The 23,766-nt window shown below is 45.5% G+C and overlaps 1 protein-coding gene across 1 annotated transcript in view; it reads left to right on the top strand.

The window, feature by feature from the left end:
- The window catches only part of DEPDC1B (DEP domain containing 1B), a 222,438-nt gene that overhangs the window by 158,578 nt on the left and 40,094 nt on the right, over positions 1 to 23,766 (top strand). Inside the window, exon 8 of the mRNA XM_069222516.1 lies at positions 4,550 to 4,716. Coding sequence (XP_069078617.1) covers positions 4,550 to 4,716 — 167 coding nt within the window. The remainder of the gene's footprint in view (positions 1 to 4,549; positions 4,717 to 23,766) is intronic.

The following is a 23,766-nucleotide window of genomic DNA, read 5'->3' as shown; positions in this document are numbered from 1 at the left end:
TGCCAGCCTGCCATCCGAGACACCGTTCTGGACCCTAAGAGTGAGAGCCCTGTGCTCTCAGGAGGTCCAGAACAAAAGCCTGTCTGAGAAGAGGGTGTAAAACTCTCTCCCACTGGATGACTTGATTAGCCTTTCCAAAGGCGGCAAGCCTTAATGGGCTGCCGCCTTTGAAATGAGAATCTGGCTTCCATCACCGGAGATGAAGCCCACCCCCGTCCATAGCCCATTTAAAAGCAGAACAGGCAGGAACATTAGCTAGTCAGATAGGCATGCCACCCCCAGGCTAGTACCCACCACTAAGGTGGGTTACTGTGAGGTGGATACGCTTTTTCAGAAGTAGCCATCTTGGTGATGGCATACTTTGAAATTCTGGGACAGGGTTATGCCCACTTCTCACAGGAAGTGGTCATATAGGGGGGCATACTACCCTACACAGTCGTAATGTCCTAAATTCAGTATTTAGGGGAGCCCCTGGCACCAGAGAAGCAGATCCTGATGACCTAAGAAGACCAACGACACTGAAGAGCCTCGAAAGGAGAAAAGAAGCAGCTGACCTGGCACCATAACCTCTGGCCTCTCTGTATTCTTCGTCAAAATCTGTACTAACGTTGACTCGTTCTGCAGCTGTGACTCTAGAAACCCGGGGCGACTTCCTGCCTTAAAGACTCAAGACCTCCTTTGAACAGATGACCTGTTCTCCAGCAACCTCCAAAATAGGGACTCTAAAGCCTCTGGAACGGCCATAATCTGACAGGTGAAGTCGGCACTGCAACTGCTGTGTCTGACCAGAGTTGAAGTGGACCGTCTGAGCTAACAAGACTCTGGAGGGTTCCCCAGCCCTCCAGAGTGGTTTCACCCCTCCTGGACTCCCCGATGATGCCTGCAGCCTCTGCACACAGCCCCCCTCCACCATGACCACTTTGGTAAAGAAAACCCAGCACCTAAGGACACCTCTGCACTTGTCACCCCCGAGCGATGGCGAAGAGGACCAAAAGTGTCTACCTGTGCCTGAGCATCGTGAGGCCCTGAGCCGTGCTTTTAGTTCAGCCCTTGTGGCCAGAGCCCACAGCCTCCTGTAGTGACTGATCTCCATAGGAAAGCATTGGGCACCCTAGGCTGTTTTGCACTCTGCACCCGGCCGCCCTGTGCTGCTGAGGGTGCACTGTGGGTGCTGCCTTGGACCTTGCCCGCTACTCACCTTAACCCCAGGAGATTGGTCTTGTAAGTCGCTGTACTCTACCTGCTTGCAGAACTTATTCCTCTCCCCTCCCCCCCCTTATAGGTTAACTTTGCAAAACTCGGTAATTGCACTGTGTCAACTTTGTAAAGTGAAATGAATTCCTATTTAAAAACGTACTTACCTAAATGATTTTTCTCTGATGCCTAAACATATTTAAAGATACTTTCTATTTTTATATTTTGATGTGGATCTCCTCGAGTTGTGGCTCATGTTTTGACTACTGTTTGTATTTGTAGATGTTTTGCACTCCTGTGTTAAGCCTAAGACGACTCAACCATACTACCCCTAAATAGAGCACTTTGGGATTGCACAGGAAACCCTGTCCATTCGCTGGGGAACCCTTGGCATGGCATTCACATACCACATAAAGGGCCAGCTTCCTACAGATTTAGAGCTATCCCAGAGAAGGGAATAGACTGTCAACTCTCAGAAGACCTGAATCTAAATAGAATGCGGACGCTGAAATATGTGAACCAGAAGGGATGAATATCGCTTGAGAATTGGTTGTCTGTTTATTCAAATAAGATAATGAGGAGAAAACAACCCTTTTTTGCTTGTCGTAGAGTTATCGTTAGATTGTGACACCATTATTTTTAACCACAAAATGGGCCAACTAAGAACATAATTTGAAAGACAAGAGGACTTTTTCATAATCGATAATGAGCTCAAGAATGAGGCTGCAACTTAGCTTATGCCAGTGTTGATATTTTTAACTATACTGGATTGTTCATCACTGATAAATGATATTGGATGCATAGGATATATCTATGCCCATTAGTGGCTTTATTTGGAGTCTGAACAGTATAGGTGTATCATGATGAACAGATTTCATCATAGAAGTTTTACATGGAGTTATTTGACTTTATCCGTGGCTTGTTGTCAGTTATGGTTGGTCGTTACATTTCAAATTGCTGTGTACTTGTACTGTGACCACTAGTGGCTTGTAGTTATCGAGTAATTTGATTGAGTACTGATGTGGTGCCATGCTGATGGCACTAATTCAGTGCTTACCAAAATGTTTATAATAGCAACCCAATTTTTAGAATGACAAACCTTTGTGACCCACCAAGCTTTGATGGGCAAAAGGTTAACAATTTCATTTATTTATTTTTATGTGACCAAAACATTGTCTGGTAGAGTACTGTCCTTTTCAGACAGCACATTTTTCATTGAAATGACCACTGCATTTGAACAGACATAGAGTTTACTGATAAAACTATATTGCATACAAATTATGTGTTGAAGTCTGGAATAGTCATCATTTATGAATCAAGAAAAACGTATTGATTTTGTTTTGATCCTTTTAAATTCTTTGTTTTTGTTCGGCTTCAGACTTACTGAAGAAAAACTCCTTGTTTTGTGTTTTTTTCCCCCTTTCCTAACTGCAAGTGTGCACTTTTCATTTAGAGGTATTTACGTTTTGTTTTGTTACAAAAAATGACACTGTACAGCCTTTCCTCTCGCACTCCCTGTACCCCAGCAAGATTGCCACATAATTCACTTTAATACTCTGTCTATAACTCCAAAAAGAGAGGAGTTTGTAAACACCAACCCCCATGGCAAAAAAATAAGCAGCAGTTTGGCACAAGACATAGCCTGACACTGATCCCGGTCTTTGAAGTGCAGCAAGTGTAACACGACTAATACAGAATTTAAAGTGTACGTTTGCCCTTTGCGAATCTGGTCTATGTTTACTTTTGTGAAGTGAGCCCAGTATTTCTGCTTGCAACTGTCTGAGAAAGCATGAGCAGTTTTTGAGTGTTGAGCCAAAGTTGCAGCGATTGTGGTTCAGAGAAGGGTCCCTTAATGAAATGATGTGAAATACATGTTAAGCTTGAAGTTGCCAATCTAAACGTGTCCTTCCACAGACCACCAGTGTGCTTAGGGGCCCAAAAGTCAGATTTTTAAATCTAGACCCTTTCTTACTGCGAGTCTGTATTCGATTCTGGACGCTCTGATCAACCAGAGGCTGACCGGGAAAGTGATCTTAATACAAACTAGTTCAGCTTGTCAGTTTTAATCTCTGAAATGGGAAAACCCGTACTGCCTTCCTCCCAGTTGCCTGACATTGGCCCAGGTTGTGTGTTTGCCAGTTAAGAAGTATAGCTTTGGCAGTGTGATTTCAGAACTATCCAGGCTTCTCTCTTCAGGACCCCCTGGTGTGACTTTGACTAAACGGCACGACACGGATTGCTCCTTGTACTGTGGTACCGGGCCCCAGGCATTTTCAGATCACAGGAGCTGGAGTTGTGTGTAGAATCGAGTTTCCTCGGGCATCCTCCGCGGACTCGGACTCCAAATAACCCCCAGAAGCGGGAAGGCGGGACTCGCTCAGAAAACGCGTTTAATGAAGAATGGCTAACTGCCGTTCAGGTTGTTTGCATATTTTTGAGACTTGTGTATATATATACTTTGTATTTGTACGTTTGCACGAATATCTGCGAATGCGTTCAATGTGGATACCCTCACAGGTGATTAGTCCGCTATTACAAATCGACATACCATAATAATTTTATAACTAGCCTTTTTCATCTGTTCCGCGTTCTTTCTTACAATATTGTATAGATTCAGTTTCTTCTCCGCTTCCGTCACACCTGACCTTCCCTCTTTGCATCTATTAACAGAAACTCTTCTGTTAAATGTGCTAACTTAAAATTGTGCTTTTAGCCATACCTTCTTGAACATGCTTCATATTCTGGAGTGTGGCTCAGCAATAAACTCCCTGTTGCCGAGGATGCATCTAGGCACTATTTTGTGGTGAACGGCAACATTGAGAGGCCACTGCTTATGCGCGTCACCCAACTTCACCTGCAGCCCCCATCGGTTCCAGGGTTAGGCATAGATTTGTATGTAGCAGCTACCTTGAGGTAATTCTACCCGTTTTTTAAAATCCGCTTTTGTCATTTCAAAATCTAAATAGTTACATTGGAAACTCGGTGGTCTCAATTAAATAGGAGAATATTAGCAAGTTTATTCATTTGAGAGTTTGCTACAGCAGAAATGCCTGCAGTTTGTACAAACTTTCTCACCCCCTGCCCATCTCCTAAAGAAGTGTTTTTATACCACCGATACAGTGTTGTTAGGACAACATTGCTTTTGATGGTAGTCTAGAACACGTCAGCTATTAATATTCGAAACTTTCGAAGTCTTTGGTATTTCCTTATCGTTCATTTGATGTATTTCGTATAAGCCCATGATTCTCTGCATCCGAGTGGTCAGTGCTCGTTACTAAATTTCATATAAACGGGATGGGTTTACTAAATGTTTCACGGGACTCAAACTATATTTCTATCAAACATTCTTATCCAGGTCTCCTACAGAAAAGGCAAGTAGCAGTTGAAGCCCTTCAAGTTTGTTGCCTTCTTCTTCCTCCAGAAAATCGACGGAAGCTACAGCTTTTGATGAGGATGATGGCAAAGATAAGCCTAAACCGAGAGATGCCTTCACTGTGTGAATCCACCGGTGCACGAATGCTGGTCAGTATGTCCTCCTGTAGTCCTTCACTTACAAAATGCTTGTCCACATCCAATATCCTCTCAAACATTCCTATGTACTGTAAGCTAATTTCTGATGGATACTTCTTACCGCAGAGTCCTGATGATAATCCCAGGCACCAGACTGGATCCAGTTTTTCACCAGAAATTGCTCCAGCCACTGGTGGGTGGCGCCATTAGACTTCACAAAGATATTGCACCTCCGCAGAGGGGTCGATGTCAGCCCACACTAGACATGTTTTACTATAAAATCTCCTAAGTACAGCCTACAATGTTAGATGATCCCCAGCCTCTTTGTGTCGCCAGAACTGGAGGTGGCTCAAGGCACTTGTTTGGCTTCACTTAGCAGTTCCAGGGTCTCTGAATACACCACACGATGACGATCATCCGGAGGTGGACAGCTTGTTCCACGCTTGCTACACTGATGCTGGATTATACCTGAACCTACGAAATGCTAATAGATTAGTCATTTATCCTGAGAGTGTATTGTAATCTTCACCAAATCCACCCACACAGAAAATGTCTCCTTTACAATGGTTGTCTGCAGGGCAACCAAAGTTCTTGATTTGCATCAACCTTTGGTTGAACGAAGGTGAATCTATTGACTCCGATTTCAACCCAGGCTTGCCAAATCGTAGTCCTTGTTGGCTTTCATTTAGGCCCTGACACACACTATGATGGCTGCTTTCAAAAAGCTGTGCTGTGCTCACCCGATCAGTCGTCCGGTAGATGACATAGACCAGACATTAGTGACCCAGCTTTTCTCACCCCTCTTCTATCACCTAAAAACTAAGTGGCTTGTTATCCGTAAACAAGGTCCATCTCAAAGCTTTCCCTTTTTCACTGCCACGTAGGGATTCTAAGCGCATTCAACACAGGGTATTTTCCTCCATCAATTTATTTTTTCAATGCTGTATGTTTTCTACACTGGTGTATACATGTTCTTTGGCATATGGCCTATTATCTTCAACTTATTCAGGAATGCCTTTACCCAAAAAAAAAAAGCCAGGACAGACAATGCACTGCCAAATGAGTTTGAGGCTGGTCTTAACACAACATATTGTTTTTGCCCTGCCACGGACACCAGTTTTGTGATCAGTGTAGGAAGCTGGCTGGCTGTTGCGTGCCAATGTAAGGATACAGGCGACCCATATTGGCTGACGGGGGTTAAAATAATGACCCTAAATGCTCTCTTTTTGCAGAGGATAGTGTTAACACAGAGCCAGTATGCAAGACACACTCTCAATAAAGAAATTCAACACTGATTTATAAAAATAAGATTTCTTTTTTATCTATATAAATTTAGACACTTAGATCATCATAATCGGGTAAGTAGTTTTCGAGTTATCAATAAAATAACCTTGTATTGACGCTAATGTGGTGATGTTATCCTATGGAAAAAAGAAACATATACTGCATTTGGGCACTTAGCATTGACTTACAGGACTGTTCTTCTGGAGTTAAAGTAAGTAATGGGGCAAGTTCGAAAGCAGCAACAGGCCACTTCGAGAGACATAGAGGTCTCTCCTGCCTCAAATTTTGAGGAAGGCCAGAATGGACCAAGCTCAAATCCTTTAAAAATCCTGGACTGGGCCTGAAGTGTGGAGTATTCTGGCCTGTTAAGCCTAAGCATTTGCTGCCCGATCTGACGACCTTTCAGAGATCTGTCTCAAAAAAGGGCTGGGTTCTTCAGCTGAAAGTCCACAATGTACACCTCCATGCCTGGGGCTTTAGCTGCAGCAACTCAGTACTTTTGACTTCCCCGCTGAAAGAGGTGGATGCCATTTTTAGGATTAGTAACCCCTAAATTAAAAGCATGTATTCAAGGCATTGGGAGAAATGTGTGGCCTAGGTTAGGGACCATCAGCTTCATCATCTATGGGCCAAGTTTTCAAATGTTCTCTCTTATCATTGGCCTGGCAAAGCTTTGCATAAGACACAATTGAATGTCAACCTTCCCAGTTGTTTTGTTTGTGCCTGACTAACCTACTTTAATCAAGTCACCTGTTGTGATGAGGTTCTTAACACGTCTGACACACGTTTATGCAAAAGCTAGTATGCCTTCTGGGGACCTTAACTTGATCTTCCCTTTTCTTTTGTGCACACCGTTTGAATTCAGACACCGTTGTTACCTACAGCACCATACCATGAAGATGTTATTCTTTTCACTGTTACGTTTGTGCTCCGTGTAGATACTAAAAGGTGCAGTCATTACAACATCTATTTGCCACTTTTTTTGACAAATTAATGCTGAGGACACGGGCTTCCAGGCAGGTCAGTTCCTCATTCTGCCTTCATTTCCCAGAATGAGAGGTCCACTAGCTTGATCCAAGAAGAGCCCTCAGTTTTTATATTGAGCTCCAAGAGGAAGAATAACATGTAAACAACAATTTCTTCTCGGGCTTTCCTGGTGTGAAGAAAGGGAAGGCAAAGCAGAAATGAACACTGTCAAGGTGGATTGTCCTGTACTAAAAACGTGCTGTGTCCAGGCCAAGAAGAAACCCCTCGAGATCTGCAAGTCAAGTTCATTCTAGCTCAGCCACTTCAGCTGCTTTGCCAAGGGGTGTTCATGTCCTAGGCAACCAACAGGATGCTAAATGGGCATCATTACATACATTCACCAAGCACCACTTAAGGGTTCTGGTTAGAAATACCTACCAGAAGCTCTGGCCATGCTCTTTTCGGTGGATACTCTGTAGGAAAGTGCCCTTTTTTGGCATGGTCATCCCCACTTTTTGCCTGATATTTGATACAATTTTTACGGAAAGTACAATGGGTTCCTGCTAACCAGATCTTTTCTTAAAACTGTGCAATTATTACCAAATTAGCAATACCTTTGGCACCTGTTTAAGTCCCTAGTAAATGGTACCTCTGTTACGTAGGGCATGGCTACCAAAGAGGGTCCCCAAGGGCTGCAGCATGTATTGTGCAACCCTCGGAGACCCATCACCTAGCACAGGCAGACTGCCATTGCAGACTGCTTGTCTTGGTGCTGCTTAAAGTGAAAACGTGACATGGCATGCAGCCTGTGTGCCGTGTGCCCTAACCCTGCATGCAATATATGTAAGTCAACCCCTACAGCATGCCTTACAGCCCTAGAGCAGGGTGCATTATATTACACGTGAGGACATATCTGCAAGAGCAGATATGCCCCTGCTATGTCTGACAATTCTCAGTCATAGTAAGTGAACAGGCAAGCCATTTGGTAACTGGACAGGTGGAAATGTAGTATTCAGAGAGGTGTGTCCACCCCTCAGGTCAGTCCCACCCCTAAGGTGAGCTGCCAAACGTGGACACAACATTTAGAAATCTGTCATATCGGTGTTGGTAGAATTATGAACTCTGGGACAGGGTTATGCTCACTTCCCACAGGAAGTGGTCATATAGGGAGTGTAGTGACTCCAGGCGTAAGTAAGCCATTGGCTACTACCATACACTCCCCTAAACAACCCTAAGTTCAGTATTTAGGGACGTCACTGGCACCTCAAAATCTGATCCAACTGACCTGAAGAAGGACGCTCCAGAGTCTCAAAAGCGAGAACTGAAGACCAGTGACTGACTCTGCGCCAGCCCTGCCGGCCTGCCTGCTGACTCTGACAATCGTGCCAAAGTCACCTCGTCTTCCAGCTGCTCAAACTTTCAAAAGCCCAGGAAGACTGCCAGCCTTCACCCAGGCACAATGAACTCCTGTGGCGTTGAGAAGCTGCTTTCTTGCACCTTTGCAGGCACCCAAGAGACACTGACTAGGGCTACGGCCCGCCAAAACCTGACGCCGGACAGCGCCATTGCACCCGTACCCCCTAAATTGAGTTGAAGTGGACTAACAGTGCTAGCTTGGTCCCCAGAGTCAAGTCCATCGTAGGTTTCCCCACTGCGACCTTCACACCGATGCCTGCAGTCTCTTTGTGCAGGACCACCCCTCGACTGCCTCTATTAACCGCAACTCAGTGGTGGTGCCCTGCAGCTCTGCACCCAGATGCCCTGAACCGAGGAGAAGAGGACCACTGGTGTCCCTGCATCCCTAAGGCTTGTGTAACTTGAGCCCACTTGGTTCAGTCGGGCTGGTCCCCCAGCCCACGTGTGTAGCCTGTTTCTGTGGGCCCCCTCCACTGTGACCACCACTTGTGACAAAAACTGACGGTACAAGAACCCTCTGCACCTGGATGACCTGGACTGAGGAGAAGGGGACCATGGGTGACCCTATGTCCCAGAGCATTGCAGGAACTGAGCCCACTTGGTGGTTCACCCTGGCTGGATCCCCAGTCCTAACCTGCAGCTTCTTTTCAACTGGACCGATCCCCATTGACTAACAGTGGGCACCCGTTATAGTACTGCACCTCTGCACCGTGCAGCCCCAGTGCTGCCTAGTGTGACCTGTTGGTGTGGCCTTGGACCTTGCCGCTTTCCTACGTTAAGCCCAGGAGATTTGGTCCTGCAAGTCGCTGTACTATACCTGTATGGAGTGTTTGTTTTTCCTCCTTAGTATAACATTGCAGCTTTTCTTTCCTGTGCCAAAACATATATAAAGATATTTGTTGTTTTTGAAAATTGATGTGGATCTCCTTATTGAGTCCTGTCTCATATATTGTCTAACACTTGTCTCTGACAAGCCTGAGGTTGCTCGACCACACTACCCCCTAAAAAAAAAAAAGCACCTTGGGATTGCTAGAGCAAGCCCCTGCCCACTAGTAGGAGAACCCCTGGACTCTTTGCATGATATATCTCATTTTGATGAATCATACAAAAATCCAGCTTCCTACATACCTTAATCATAGATTCCACACGACCCATCTCCTATTGTGACCTTGGTAAGATAGTAAATGATGGAGTAGCACCATCCTAGACGCAGGTCTCTGGAATGGTGTCATGTAATTAGACTAACGGAAATTAGGTTTTGACTGCTTAGAGTGTTTTTCACACTATATTGTGTGTTGATATGTGGGAGCCGATTTCACCGAGATGGTTGTTTTTTTAACTGAATGATGAGAGGTCCCGGAGGCTGTTGATGAGCATAGAGGTAGGTAGGTAGATGGATATGATTGTCAATAGCAAAATGTGGTGCATGAGTTCAATAGAGGACAAGATTTTCTGGACAGTGTGAGGTAAAGGGGCTCTTGGTTTGTGAATGATCAAGTGGTCTGCGCTTGTTAATATGTTCACTTGAGGTATTTGTGGTAAAAGATGATGAGTCTCTTAAGTGGTCTGTTGCTATGCTGAGGTGAAGCTTTGATTGGTACTGGAACAAATGCAGTCAAGAGTGACTGTTGTGCGTCTCAGTGAGTGGGTAGGTTGAGGTTAAGTTGAAGTTAAGCCCAGTGCAAAACCCTTTGCCAAGATTACCACTTTGCCCCTCCCCGGGGCAGACATGAAAAAAAAAGGAGGGTCTATTTCAGTCTACCGCAGCCCTGTCGACACCATCTCCCCGGGGCTAAATTCACAGTTGTAGGAGCCACGGATGGCCCTGGGGACCACCACCCCCCAGGGCCAGCTCTTGCTATGTCCCAGGTTCCCACCCGCAGGACATAACTGTTTGCTTCTGCTTGTCAGCTCCCACCAAGCAAAAGCAATGAAAGTCCACTCCCTGCAAGTGAGAGCTGTCAAACAGCTCTCACTTGCAGAAAGCAGTTTTCATCTGTATTCCGTGCACGCAAACGTGCCTGTGAGGGAGACAGATAAAAACATTGCCTCCACAAGCAGGGAGTAACTATTAAAAGCAGCTCCTTGCTTGGGGGAACATTGCCGGCTCCCGCAGGGGGCATGGAGCTGGCTAGGACCACAAGAGCCTTGAGGCTGCCCCGCGGTCCTGTCAGTCTCATAGCTGCCAAGGTTTCAGATTGCTTTGTGTGACTTTGAGAAAGTAACCTCTTTCTAGCATGGTTGGCCCCATTTCAGGCCTGTTTGTCAGTGTGTTTGACTGTCACTGAGATCCTGCTAGCCAGGACCCCAGTGCTTATGGTTTGTGGCATACTTGTCAGTATGTTTCACTGTTTTGGTTAGTATGCTTGACTGTGCCAATGGGATCCTGCTAACCAGGACCCCAGTGCTTATGCTCTCTCTGTTCCCAAATTTGTTACTACATACTGGTAACCCAGTATTTCATCCCAGTATGTCATCCCAAATTGGCATACTGGTGCCCATTTATAAGTCCCTAGTATATGGTACTTAGCTACCCAGGGCATTGGAGTTCCAGGGGATCCCTATGAGCTGCAGCATTAATTTTGCCACCCATAGGGAGCCCATGCAAAGGCTTCTGCAGGACTGCCATTGCAGCCTGCATGAAATGGTGCATGCACCCTTTCACAGCCATTTTCACAGCACCAGGTCATTTATAAGTCACCTATATGTTAGGCCTTCCAACCTGAAGGCTGGGTGAAAAGTACCTGTGTGTGAGGGCACCCCTGCACTAGCTGAGGTGCCCCCAGGTCATCCAGGACAATTCTCCTGGACTTCGTGGTTGTGGGGACACCATTTTACACTTGTACTGGACTTATGTCAATACCTATGTCCAGCTGCACAATGGTAACTCCGAATATGGCCATGTAAGGTGTCTAAAAACTGGGAATTGTACCCCAATACTGATTCTAGTATTGGTAGTCCAATCCAGTGCACTCTGGGGGACTCCACAGCGGACCCCCAGCAGTGCCATACCAACCTTCTGAGGTTTTCCAGGCAGCCCCTGCTGCTACCACCACACAGACCGGTTTCTGGTCTCCTTTTGCTTGAGGAGCTCAAGCCCAGGGAGGCAGAACAAAGAATTTCCTTTGGGAGGGGGGTGTTAAACCCACTCGCTTTGTGAAATAGGTGTTACAGGTATGTGAGGGGTAGGCTCCCAGAGCCTCTGGAAATGCTTTGAAGGGCACAGATGGCGCCCTCCTTGCATAAGCCAGTCTACACCGTTTCAGGGACACCCAGTCCCTGCTCTGGCACGAAACTGGACAAAGGAAAGGGGTGTGACCACTTCCCTGTCCATCACCACCCCAGGGGTGGTGCCCAGAGCTCATGTAGAGTGTCCCTGGGTTTTGCCATCTTGGGTTTCAAGGTGGTGGGGCCTTCTGGGAGCATCTGAGTGGCCAGTGCCAGCAGTTGACGTCAGAGCCCTTCCCTGATAGGTGCTTACCTGGTAAGGTGACCAATCCCCCTTTCACGGCTATTTAGGGTCTCTCCTCTGGGTGTTTCTTCAGATTCGGATTGCAAGACTCCAGCAGGAACCCTCTGCATCCTTTATTTCATCTCCTACCGACGGAAACGCAGCTGAATCCTCCAGGAACTCTACAAACTGCAAGAAAGAAGCAAAGACGACTTCTGCAACATTGTAACTTCAGCTCCTGCCAGCAACTGCAACAGTTTCCAGGTTGTGCATCCTCCGAGGACTGCCTGTCTTCAGCCTGCACCAGAAGAACGGAAGGAATCTTCCATGGAGTGACAGTCATTTCCCTGCTTCAGCAGGCACCTCTCTGAAGCGACGACTGGTGGCATGGGGTCCACTCTCCAGACGACAATCGTGCATCCAGCTACACGGGTGGTGGACTAAAGTGACCCTGACAGTCCCAACGTCCAGCTGTCCAACTTTGGTGGAGGTAAGAGCTTGTCTCCCCCACGCAAGATAGTACCCCCGTGCACCGCATGACTTGCAGTTGCCAAGGCTTGTGTGCGACCTTCCACGAAGTTCTTCGTGCACTGCACAGCTTAGGCCCCTGCACTCCATTCTGTGACACACAGCTTCCGGAGTGGGATCCCTTTGTGTTGTGCTGCATGGGCCTCTATTTGCACCTTCTTTGTCCCTGTGCTGTGGGTAGAGGCCACCAGGTCCCTCCTGGTCCCAGGAAGCGCCATTTCCCCTAGCTGTGAGCTTTGCGTGTGCCAAGGCTTGTTTTCGGAATCCAGCGACGCAAATCAGACTGCAATCATCCATCTGGCGTGGGACATCTGCACTAACCAGGAACCCGCATATGTGTTCCTTGGTGCATAACTGACTGTCTTGAAACCAGTGGTTCTTCTTTTGCACCTTCATCTGGGTTAGCAGAGGCTCCTGTTCTCCCTGTACTCTTCAGTGCTTCTTGGACTTGGTCCCCATCTTCCACATGTCTTCAGGTCTAGGAATCCATCGTTGGTGTCCTGCAGTCTCTTCTTGTTCTTGCATAATCTTCTATCACAACTTCTATGTGTTTCAGGAAACTTACTGTGATTTACTCCTGTTTTCCTGGGCTGAGTTCTTTTACTTACCTTTGGTGTTTTCTTACACTCCCATCACCTCTCTACACACTACACTTGCCTAGGTGGGAAACAGAGTTTTGCATTCCACTATTTTAATATATGGTTTGGGTTCCCCCTAGGCCCTTTGCAACCTATTGTGTTTTTCACTAATTGCACTGTTTTCAAACTGTTTTTACAGCTATTTCTGCATTCTATTGTATATTACTTACCTCCTAAGGGAGTATAGTCTCTAAGGTAAAAGAAAAGGAACGAGGTAGGAGGAACATCGGTCTTGGAAAAAATCATCTGAGTCAAGAAAATCAGACTTTTGGACGTCAAAGGGGGCCACAACATTAAAGGTCTCACTGACAGCAGGCACGCCCCCAGAAAATGTGCCGAACAGATCCCGCGAGGAGGTGTCTAGTAGAGGAAAGACTCCCAACAAATCCAAGGCGTTGAAAGACGCACAGGAAAAAACACATTTTGACAAAAAAAGACTGGTCAAGAGCAGAACACCAAAGCTTGATGATCGACACTTCGTTGAAAGAATCTTCCACGTATAAGAGGAAGAGGCCAAATCTCAACAGCGAAGAATGGGTTTCAGGGGTAAAAAGGAGGCAAAAGAGACTGGAGGCGGAAATGTCTGCTCTTCTACAAAAGAAGGAGTTCGACAATACTCTAAATGCAGTCATAATACCTCAAAAAACTGTCACCCAAGGAGGCTACTGAAAAGGGGGTTGAGGATTTACAATGCCCCTTGAGCCCTGAACCTCGGGAGGAAGAGCTCTTCTATGAAGAGGAAGAGGAGGAACTTTCAGAGATGTACCAGACTTCGGAGGAAGGCAAATTCATTGAGTCTCAATGACAAGATCTCGACTGATTCACCCGAGGAGGGTGTATACAGTTGTCCATTAAGGCCTTCGCCTCCGGATGACATTGGAATGTACAACCAAGTCATAAAATAAGCAGCTGAAAAGTTCGGTGTTAAGCTGGAAGAGTAGATGCCTTAATCATGTTTCCAGCTGGACCCTCTATTGCTGAGTCAGGCAAGGAAGGAATTTGTTTTTACCTTTGCTCTCTAGCATACTCGACAAGGGTAAAGAAGCCTTTAGGGAACCAACCATGTGCAGAGCTGTTACTCCAAGGGTCGAAAATAAATATAAATACTCCTCGAGGGAGCCAGCATATATCAAAGGTACTATTCCCTGTGGATTCTATAATAACATCTACAGCCAGGAAACAGGCCAACTTTCCCACTATCTGAGGCCCACCACTAGATAAGGAGAGTAAGTGAATAGAGCTCATAAGTCGCAGAGTAGAACACAGTGCTGCGAATCAATAGAGAATTGCAAACTCTGTGTTGCTAAATAGACATCACCCCAGCATTGGGAAGAGATGGGGTAACTTACGAAGCATCTCTCAGAACAGTATTGTAAGAGGGCAGCACTTCTTGCTGAAAGTGGCAAGAACATCTGCCTGAAATCAGCTTTAGATGCGACAGACACATCGAGTCAACAACTAAGGATGGGAGTAACCTTGAGGTACCGTTCATGGCTAAGGATTTCTGGATTAATGGAGGGAGTCCAAGCAAACATCTTAAAGACCCCCTTCAACTGGAAGCAGTTATTTGGGAGCACCGTAGATGGAAGTCTGGACCAGTGAAAGAAAGACAGTGAGACAGCAAATTCTATGGGTCTACTGCAATTCCGGGGTGGCAGGCGAAGGAGAACCTTTGCTACACGAAGACCTGCCACCAGTGGAACTTAACACCAAACATTTCAAAGCAGCATCTTCTCAACAGAGTTGGCAATATCAACAGAAGGGACGACAATCCTTTCAAGGAAGAGGCAAGGGAAGAGGGCAACAACACAGGAGCTCAACCTCTTAAAAAATACCTAGAGTTTCACAAATAACATCTGTGAAAGTCTCACAGACAAGCAGCTGAAGCTTCTACACAAAAGATCTGTGGTTGGAAGAAAAAAAAAATCTCCATGAGGGGAGAAAGATAACTTCAGACAAAAGGGTAACAACCATGATTCAAGCTGGTTATTGCATAGAACTAAAAATAAAAATATCCCACCAACAAGAGGTCCAAGGTCCTAAGTCCATTCCAAAGAAGAAACCGCTCGCCGTCTTAAGGAAGTTCAAGAGCTTCTCGACAAGCAAGCGAGGAAACTGTTGCCAAGACGAGAATTCAAGGGAAACTACTCAACATATTTCTTAATCCCTAAGGTGAATAGTACTTTACGCCCAATGGTGGACCTCAGGTTTATCAACAAGTTTATAAAACAAAAATTCAAGATAACAACCTTACAGAAAGTAATACCGCAGCTACAGCATGGAAATTACATGGCAACAATAGATTTAAGATGCCTACTTGCACATTCCAATGAACAGAAAGCACAAGAAACACCTGAGGTTTGTAGTGAACAAAATTCATTATCAGTGCACATTACTGGCATCAGTAGCAGTAGCAGTGCACTTGAGAAGGAGGGGGATACATACCTGTACCTTGACAACTGATTAGTAAGAGCAAGCTCTTATACCAAATGCAAACCGGACATCCAGGAAGTAATGGATTTTCTCAATGCACTGGGTTTCTCTTTGAATATAGATATCGGAGACAGAACAGTAAAAGGTGTTCTTGGGAGCAAGAAGCAACTCCATTTAAGGGAAAAGTGTACCCCAACAAGAAGAGTACTCAATCCCTTCTGACAGAAATTCACTGCTACCAGAAGAGGCAAGCTCTGACAGAGAGAATAGTGGAGAAAATACAAGAGACGATTGCATCATGCATCCCTTTAATTCCATATGCAAGACTTCACAGGAGACTAATTCAGGAATGGATTCAAAATCAACAGTCACGGGCAACGGGTAGTTGGAAAGATCTAGTGGTTGTCACAAAAAGGTTAGAACAAGAGATGGTGGAACCAAGCACACATTCCACAGGGAAAACTTTTGCTCAGCCAACTCCAACTGTGATGATAACCACAGATCCTGGAAGAAACAGGATGCAGTGCAACACAACAATGCACTGGAGCTAAAGACAGTCTTCTTAGCCCGAAAGGCTTTCCAAACACAACTTTTGGGGAAGACAATATTGATTCATACCGACAATACAAAAACAACGTTTTACATAAATAAACAGGGAGGGACTCAGTCACAGCCTTAATTAACCACTTCGCTTCCAGGCTTTTTTCCCCCTCAGGTGCCAGATCGTTTTTTGGCTATTTGGGGCAGTTCGTGCTTAGGCCCTCATAACTTTTTGTCCACATAAGCTACCCACGCCAAATTTGCGTTCTGTTTTTTCCAACATCCTAGGGGTCCTAGAGGTACCCAGAGTTTGTGGGTTCCCCTGAGGGAGACCAAGAAATTAGCCAAAATACAGCAAAAAACTATTTTTTATTTCCTTCCCAAAAAATGGGGGCAAAGGGCTGCAGAAGAAAGCTTGTGTTTTTTTTCCCCTGAAAATGACATAAACAAAGGGTTTGCAGTGCTAAAATCACCATCTCCCTAGCTTTCAGGAACAGGCTGAATTGAATCAGAAAACCCAATTTTTCAACACAATATTGGCATTTTACTGGCACATACCCCATTTTTACGATTTTTGTGCTTTCAGCCTCCTTCCAGTTAGTGACGGAAATGGGTGTGAAACCAATGCTGGATCCCAGAAAGCTAAACATTTCTGAAAAGTAGACAAAATTCTGAATTCAGCAAGGGGTAATTTGTGTAGATCCTACAAGGGTTATCTACAGAAAATAACAGCTGAAATAAAAATAAATATTGAAATTGCGGTGAAAAAAACAGCAATTTTTCTCTGTTTTACTCTTAATTTTTTCCTGCAATGTCAGATTTTTTAAAGCAATATACCGTTATAACTGCTGGACTCTTCTGGTTGCAGGAATATATAGGGCTTGTAGGTTCATCAAGAACCCTAGGTACCCAGAGCCAATAAATGAGCTGCACCTTGCAGTGGGTTTTCATTCTATACCAGGTATACAGCAATTAATTTGCTGAAATATAAAGAGTGAAAAATAGGTATCAAGAAAACATTTTATTTCCAAAATGGCCAAAAGATAAGGTGTTGAGAAGCAGTGGTTATTTGCACATCTCTAAATTCCGGGGTGCCCATACTAGCATGTGAATTACAGGGCATTTCTCAAATAGATGGCTTTTTTACACACTGTCTTTCATTTGGAAGGAAAAAAAGTAGAGACAAGGGGCAATAACACTTGTTTTGCTATTCTGTGTTCCCCCAAGTCTCCCGGTAAAAATGGAACCTCACTTGCATGGGCAGGCCTTATGGTCGCGACAGGAAACACAGCATGGACACATCACATTTTTACATTGAAATCTGACATGTTTTTTGCAGAGTGCCTAGCTGTAGATTTTGGCCTCAAATTCAACCAGCACCTAGGGAAATCTACCAAACCTGCACATTTTTGAAAACTAGAAACCTAGGGGAATCCAAGATGGGATGACTCGTGGGACTCTGACCAGGTTCTGTTCACCAGAATCCTTTGCAAACCTCAAAATATGGCCAAAAAAACACTTTTTCCTCATTTCGGTAACAGAAAGTTCTGGAATCTGAGAGGTGCCACAAATTTCCTTCCACCCAGCTTTCCCCCAAGTCTAACGATTAAAAATGGTACCTCACTTGTGTGGTTAGGCCTAGTGCTCGCAAAAGGAAATGCCCCAAAACACTATCTGGACACATCAAAATTATCAAATACAAAACTACCTGTTTTTGCGGGGTGCACCTGCGTTTTTGGTCCTGGGCTCAGCAGCCATCTCGGGAAACCTACCAAACCCAGACATTTCTGAGAACTAGACACCCAGTGGAGTCCAGGGAGGTGTGACTTGCGTGGATCCCCCAATGTTTTCTTACCCAGAATCCTCAGCAAACCTCAAATTTAGCTAAAAAAAATAACTTTTTCCCCACATTTCTGTGTGGGATCACCGCACCGGGACAAATTTCCTACCACCCAACGTTCCCCTCAGTCTCCCGGTAAAAATGATACCTCACTTGTGTAGGTGGGCCAAGTGCCTGTGACAGGGAAGAGCCAAAAACATGTCGAAATTGAGGGGGAACCAAAGCGGGTCCAAAAGGGCAGTTTGAAAAAAAACATTTTTAGGCTGACAAGTGCAACCGAATTTTTATCAGTATAGATGAGACAATGTTGGGTGGTAGGAATTTTGTGGATTCCTAAGATTCTGAAATGTTCCATCACAAAAATGTAGGAAAAATTTGTGATTTCCTACGAAGTTGGTCCAAATGTAAAACCAAAACCCCAAATAATCAAATGTCCTCTTGCTTGCCGTGGGATAAGGTGTTTTAGTGTGCGGGGGAGAGCTGAAAGACTGTTACCCCCTTCAGTTGGGGTGGGGGCATAACCAGGCCCATACTGGTTGGTAGCCACCACCCCACTATTTTTTTGTTTGTTTTTTATTCCATGGCATCTAGTAGACTTTCTGCCCCCCTGGGGTGTGGATCGGGGGTAATTGCCCCATCTGCCCACTGGTGGGCAGAACAGCTTTGGCCCCATTTATTTGGGGTGGGGGTATGGCAATACCCCCACCCTCTTATTTTGAAAAAAAATCTTCTCTGGTGAATTTTTTGCCCCCTTGGGGGCAGATGGGCCTTCCAAAAATAGGGCGATCTGCCCCCAAGGAGGGCAGTTATAGCCAACAGTAATGTGCCCCCATGGTGAGTACCCGTGCCCAAGGGGCAACAAAACACACACACGCCAATCCCTGGTGTCTAGTGGTTTCTGCCCACCCCCCACTTCAGGCAGATCGGCCTAATTATATTAGGCTGATCTGCCTATGGAGGGGGGGTGGGGTCAAAAAGGCCTAAAAATATTTTAGCCTTCCAGGGAGCGACTCTTGCCTAAGGGGTCGCTCCCTACACATAGAAGAAAAAAACAAATATCCCTGGTGTCTAGGTTTTTTTTGCACCCTCCCCCCACCCCAGGGGGCAGATCAGCCAGATTATACTAGGCCTAATAATAATATGGCCCCCTAGGGAGTGACCCTTGCCCAAGGGGCCGCTCCCTTTATTGATAATCCCTAAAAAAAAAATCCTTGGTGCCTAGTGGGCATTTCTGCTGCCCGATACCCTTTCCATCCCCTACTGGAGGGTGTGGGAGGGAGGCCCACGGGGGGAGCACTAACGCTCCCCCATGGGCCAGGTGCAGGACGAACTGGTGTCGTCCCAGGCACACGGGAACCGTGTGCCTCGACGAGACCAGGCCACCCGTGGCACCCAAGGGGTTAAAGATAGATGAAGAAATATGGAGATGGTCTATACAGAGAAAGTTGGAACTACAGGCTATACATCTTCCAGGAAAGGACAATGTTGAGGCAGACAGACTGAGCTGGCAAACCTCATGCTCCCACGAATGGGAATTGAACCAGAAGGTTATGGATACATTTTTGCAAAGATGGGGTACCCCGACAATACATTTATTTGCAACTCAGCAGAATGCAAAATGTCACCTTCAGGCAGCCACACCGTCAATCCCTAGGAATACGCTTTTCCCTGATCCCACTGTTGCACACAGTAATCGGAAAATGGAGAAGACAAATGACCTTAATCTTAATTGCTCCACAGTGCTCAAGACAAACTTGGTTATTCAACTAGTAGAACTGGCACAAGGAAACTATCAAGAGCTACCACAAATCCAGGATCTGTTGTCAATTGAAAGGGGAAGAGTAATTCATCCAGAACCAGAAACTTTGAGTCTAACAACATGGCTCCTGAAGACTTAGAAATTGGTCATTTAAAACTGCCAGACAAGACAATGATGGTGCTAAGGGAGGCAAGAAGGCCAACAACAAGGAAATGCGACATATCCCTGTGTAAGAGATACTCTCTGTGGTGTATGAGAAAGGGCTTAAAGGACAAAAACACAAAGTAAAAAACAGTATTGAAACACTGAACTTACCTTCTTGAAGGAGGATTGACTTGTGCATCACTAAGATTGCATCTGGCAGCGATAGTGGCGTATACAAGAGGACTTATTGGGAGAAGTTTGTTGACGTCACCAGCAGTCAAAAGGTTCCTGGAAGGAGCAAGGGAATTGCTCCTCCAAGGAAAGCACCAGCTCCCACGTGAATTTAAAGATAGTTAGTTCTTATGCAACTAATGAAAAAAGCATTTGAACCTTTGCACAAATCAAATTTACAGATGCTAACTTCAAAGACAGCCTTTTTAGTGGTGATCACATCACTACGCAGTGTGAGTTACAAGCACTCACAATTAAAGAACCTACTTGCAAATTCACAAAGTCAGAATTGTCCTGAGAACAGACCCTCAGCTCTTGCCAAAAGTCATTTTTTCCTGCAACCAAAGGATGATGCAGAAAGAGCTTTACATACATCAGACGCAAGACGGGCCCTGATGTATTACATAGAAAGGGCAAAAACTGTCAGAAGGACTCAACTCTTTGTATCATTTGCAGATAGTTTCTTAGGAAGACCAGTAACCAAAAACACTATTGCACGATGGATGGCAAAAGTAATTCAGTTGTGTCGCACTAGGGCAGGAGAAACTTTAACTGTGGCACCAAAGGCGCATTCAACTCGAAACAAGAGAGCAACTATTACTTTTCTGGCAAGTACACCATGGCAAGATATTTGCTTGGCAGCAAATTGGTCATCAATTCACACATTTACAAAACATGACTACATAGACATACAGGTGAAAACGCCCTCTGGAACGACTCCTGGTGGCCATCGGAACTTGGTCTCACCCCCACTCCAGAAGATCACACCCGTAACCTCTGCATCATACTGGAAAGGAAACTCTCCATGAAACATCCTTTCATCGCTGTCTCCTCAGCCTGCTTCCACAGGCTGTGCATGCACTGCAAAATCTTCAAGTGGCCTCCCATCAATACCAGAAAAGCAGAGAAGCTGGCCTTCATCACCTGCCGGCTAGAATACAGCAACACACTCTAAGTACCACCATGAAACTTATGAAAAGACTCCAGACAATCCAGAATGCTGCTGGCAGACTGGTCCTCAACTTGCCCAAGAATACCCACATCACTCCGCACCTGAAGGACCCTGGTCCAGAAAAGATGCCAATTCAGGCTCCTAACCCACACCTACAAAGCCCTCCACGGCCCTCCTACATGAACCACCACCTACAGTTCCACCAACCTCCCAGAAACCTCCACTTTGCCCTAACACAAATACCATGCTCCGCCACAGCCGCTCCAGAGGATTATCCTTCTCCTACCTCGCCGCCAAACCATGGAACACCCTTCCCTCTACCTCTGCACCTCACCCTCGCTGACCCACTTCAGGAAGGGACTCAACACCTGGCTGTTTGACTGAAACCTGCAACAAAGCACCTGGATTCCATCTCGGGGGACAAGTCACACTGTACAAGTACTGACTGATTGATTGATTGATTCACCCACTCACATCCTCACACAACTACTCACAATGCCAGTCACATACCCATACAACTACATGCAAAAACACTCACTTGTAAAATGCACTCGCACACATTCGCTTACTCATATAGCCAGTCACACAACCACTCACTTTGTGTGCAAGTACTTGAACACAGACTTATACACCCATAAAGCCATTCAGACAGCTACACAGCCACCTACACAGCTAATACAATGTTCACATATTCTCATATACAGCCATTGACTGAGCCACACACACACACACACCTATACACCCAATCATGCACCCACTTACCAAGCAATACAGCCACACAGACAACCAGTCATAGACATAGACACCCAGATAATGAGTCACTTACCCATACAACTACTTGTACACCCTCCCACCTGTACAACAAACACAACCAGTCACTCGCCCACAGTTACTCATACACCCACTCAGTTATATAGATAGTAACACATATACTCACTCATATACAGTCACTGATACAAGTATTCTCACCCATACATTCACTCATGCAGTCACTGACACACCCACTAACTCGCCCATACAGATACTGATAGCCTCACTCATCCAGAGCCACTCAGACAGCCATAGAAGTACTCAGTCACTCATCACTACAACTACTGAGAAAACCACTCGCTCACACAACTGCTTGCACATCCACTAGTTTACCTATACAGCTACACAGAAACCTACTCACTCAGTAAAACAGCTATTGACACAGCCAGTCACTCAACTGTACAGCCCCTCGCACAACTATTCATGTACAAATGCAGCAAACACACAAATTCATTCAGATGACATACATTACAAATACTCGCACTGATCAGTAGCTCCAGGAGAGTACTAATTTAACATATGCAATATCTTAGTATGTATCTTTAACTCACATAAACGTTTTTTACTCAATGTCAGAGACTGGATGATGTCACTGAACATGTCATGAGTGATTGTAATATGTGAGGTCATACGCAGTGCGTGTGTGTGTGTGTAAATATATATATATGTGTGTGTGTGTAAATATATATATGTGTGTATGTGTGTGTGTGTATATATATATATATATACATATATATGTTCGATGGCATGTGTAGCTGCAGCTATACATGCTATGCATATGGATTCCGACATCTAGTGTTGGGCTACGAGTGTTACAAGTTGTTTTTCTTTGAAGAAGTCTTTTAGAGTCACGGGATCGAGTGACTCCTCCTCTCCGGTTCTATTGCGCATGGGCATCGACTCCAATGTTAGATTGTTTTCTTTCCGCCGTCGGGTTCAGACGTGTTTTCTCTCGCTCCGGGATTTCGATTCGGAAAGCTTTAAAAACCCTTCCTTTTCGTCGGTATTGTATCGATCGCGTTATTCATCCTCCATCGAAACAGCAGTACTGTCGGTAAACAATTTTGTGCCCAACTCGGGCCTATTCGGGCTGACCGCGTGGAGAGCCTCATGGATCAGACTCCATTCCGATTCGGCCCTCTGTGCCGCTTGAAGTATCCATACACAGACCAACATCTGGATTGCAACCTCTGCCTTTCTCCAGACCATCGGGAGGAAAACTGGCGAGGCCTGTCGATCGCTCCGATCGAAAAAGACTCTGAGGGACCGAAGAGCAATAAGGCTAGAAATGGCGTTCAAGAGTGGAGAACATTTTGATGTTACAGAAGACGAACAAATGCAGACAGCAGTCTCGATCCGAGATACAGAGTCGGAGCAGGAATCAGAGGAAGACGGACCTGTCACAGTCGGCCACCATGTGAGTACGTCTACCCCTGCACCCCCACATAACAAACAACAGAAGGCCTTGGGTATGCCACTGCCAGAAGGCCATGGCTCGGCCCGAAAAAAGACTGTTGGTGACCGATTCTTGGGTTTGGCACCGAAAAGGCCACTCCTCCGAAGACTTCAGAGTCGACAAAAACCATTAAAAGCTCCATTTCAGACTCCAGTAGATAACGATTTTCGGAGTTGAAAATAAGAAACTGTTTCAGACCCAAGACCTTCCTCAACATTTTCAATCCCGAAAAAACATCACATTTCGGAGCCGAAAAAGACAGGATATACAGAGGATTAAGGACTTTCCAAAAGACTGAGAGAAAGCCATAAAACCTCTGAGGAAGAGTCAGAGATTGAACCAATCCTTCAAATTATGGATGAGAGACAGTCCAGATTACACATCCATAAAGAAACCGGGAGAATGGTCACAGCACCTCCTTTAAAAACAAAAGGAAAGCTGGCATTTCAGGAGGAATTGGACACTGCGCAGCCCCAAGCTAAAGTGCCAAAACAGAAGGAGAAGCCAGCACCTCCTCAGTCTTCTCCTCCTCATTCTCCTCCTCATGCTCCACACCTACCTACCTCTCCTCAAATAAGTCCTACATCAATGCATTCTCCAATGCATTCTTTTGA

This window comes from Pleurodeles waltl, chromosome 1_1 (assembly GCF_031143425.1).
Source record: "Pleurodeles waltl isolate 20211129_DDA chromosome 1_1, aPleWal1.hap1.20221129, whole genome shotgun sequence".
Classification (NCBI taxonomy): Eukaryota; Metazoa; Chordata; class Amphibia; order Caudata; family Salamandridae; genus Pleurodeles; species Pleurodeles waltl.
This window is presented reverse-complemented; position numbering and strand designations above follow the sequence as displayed.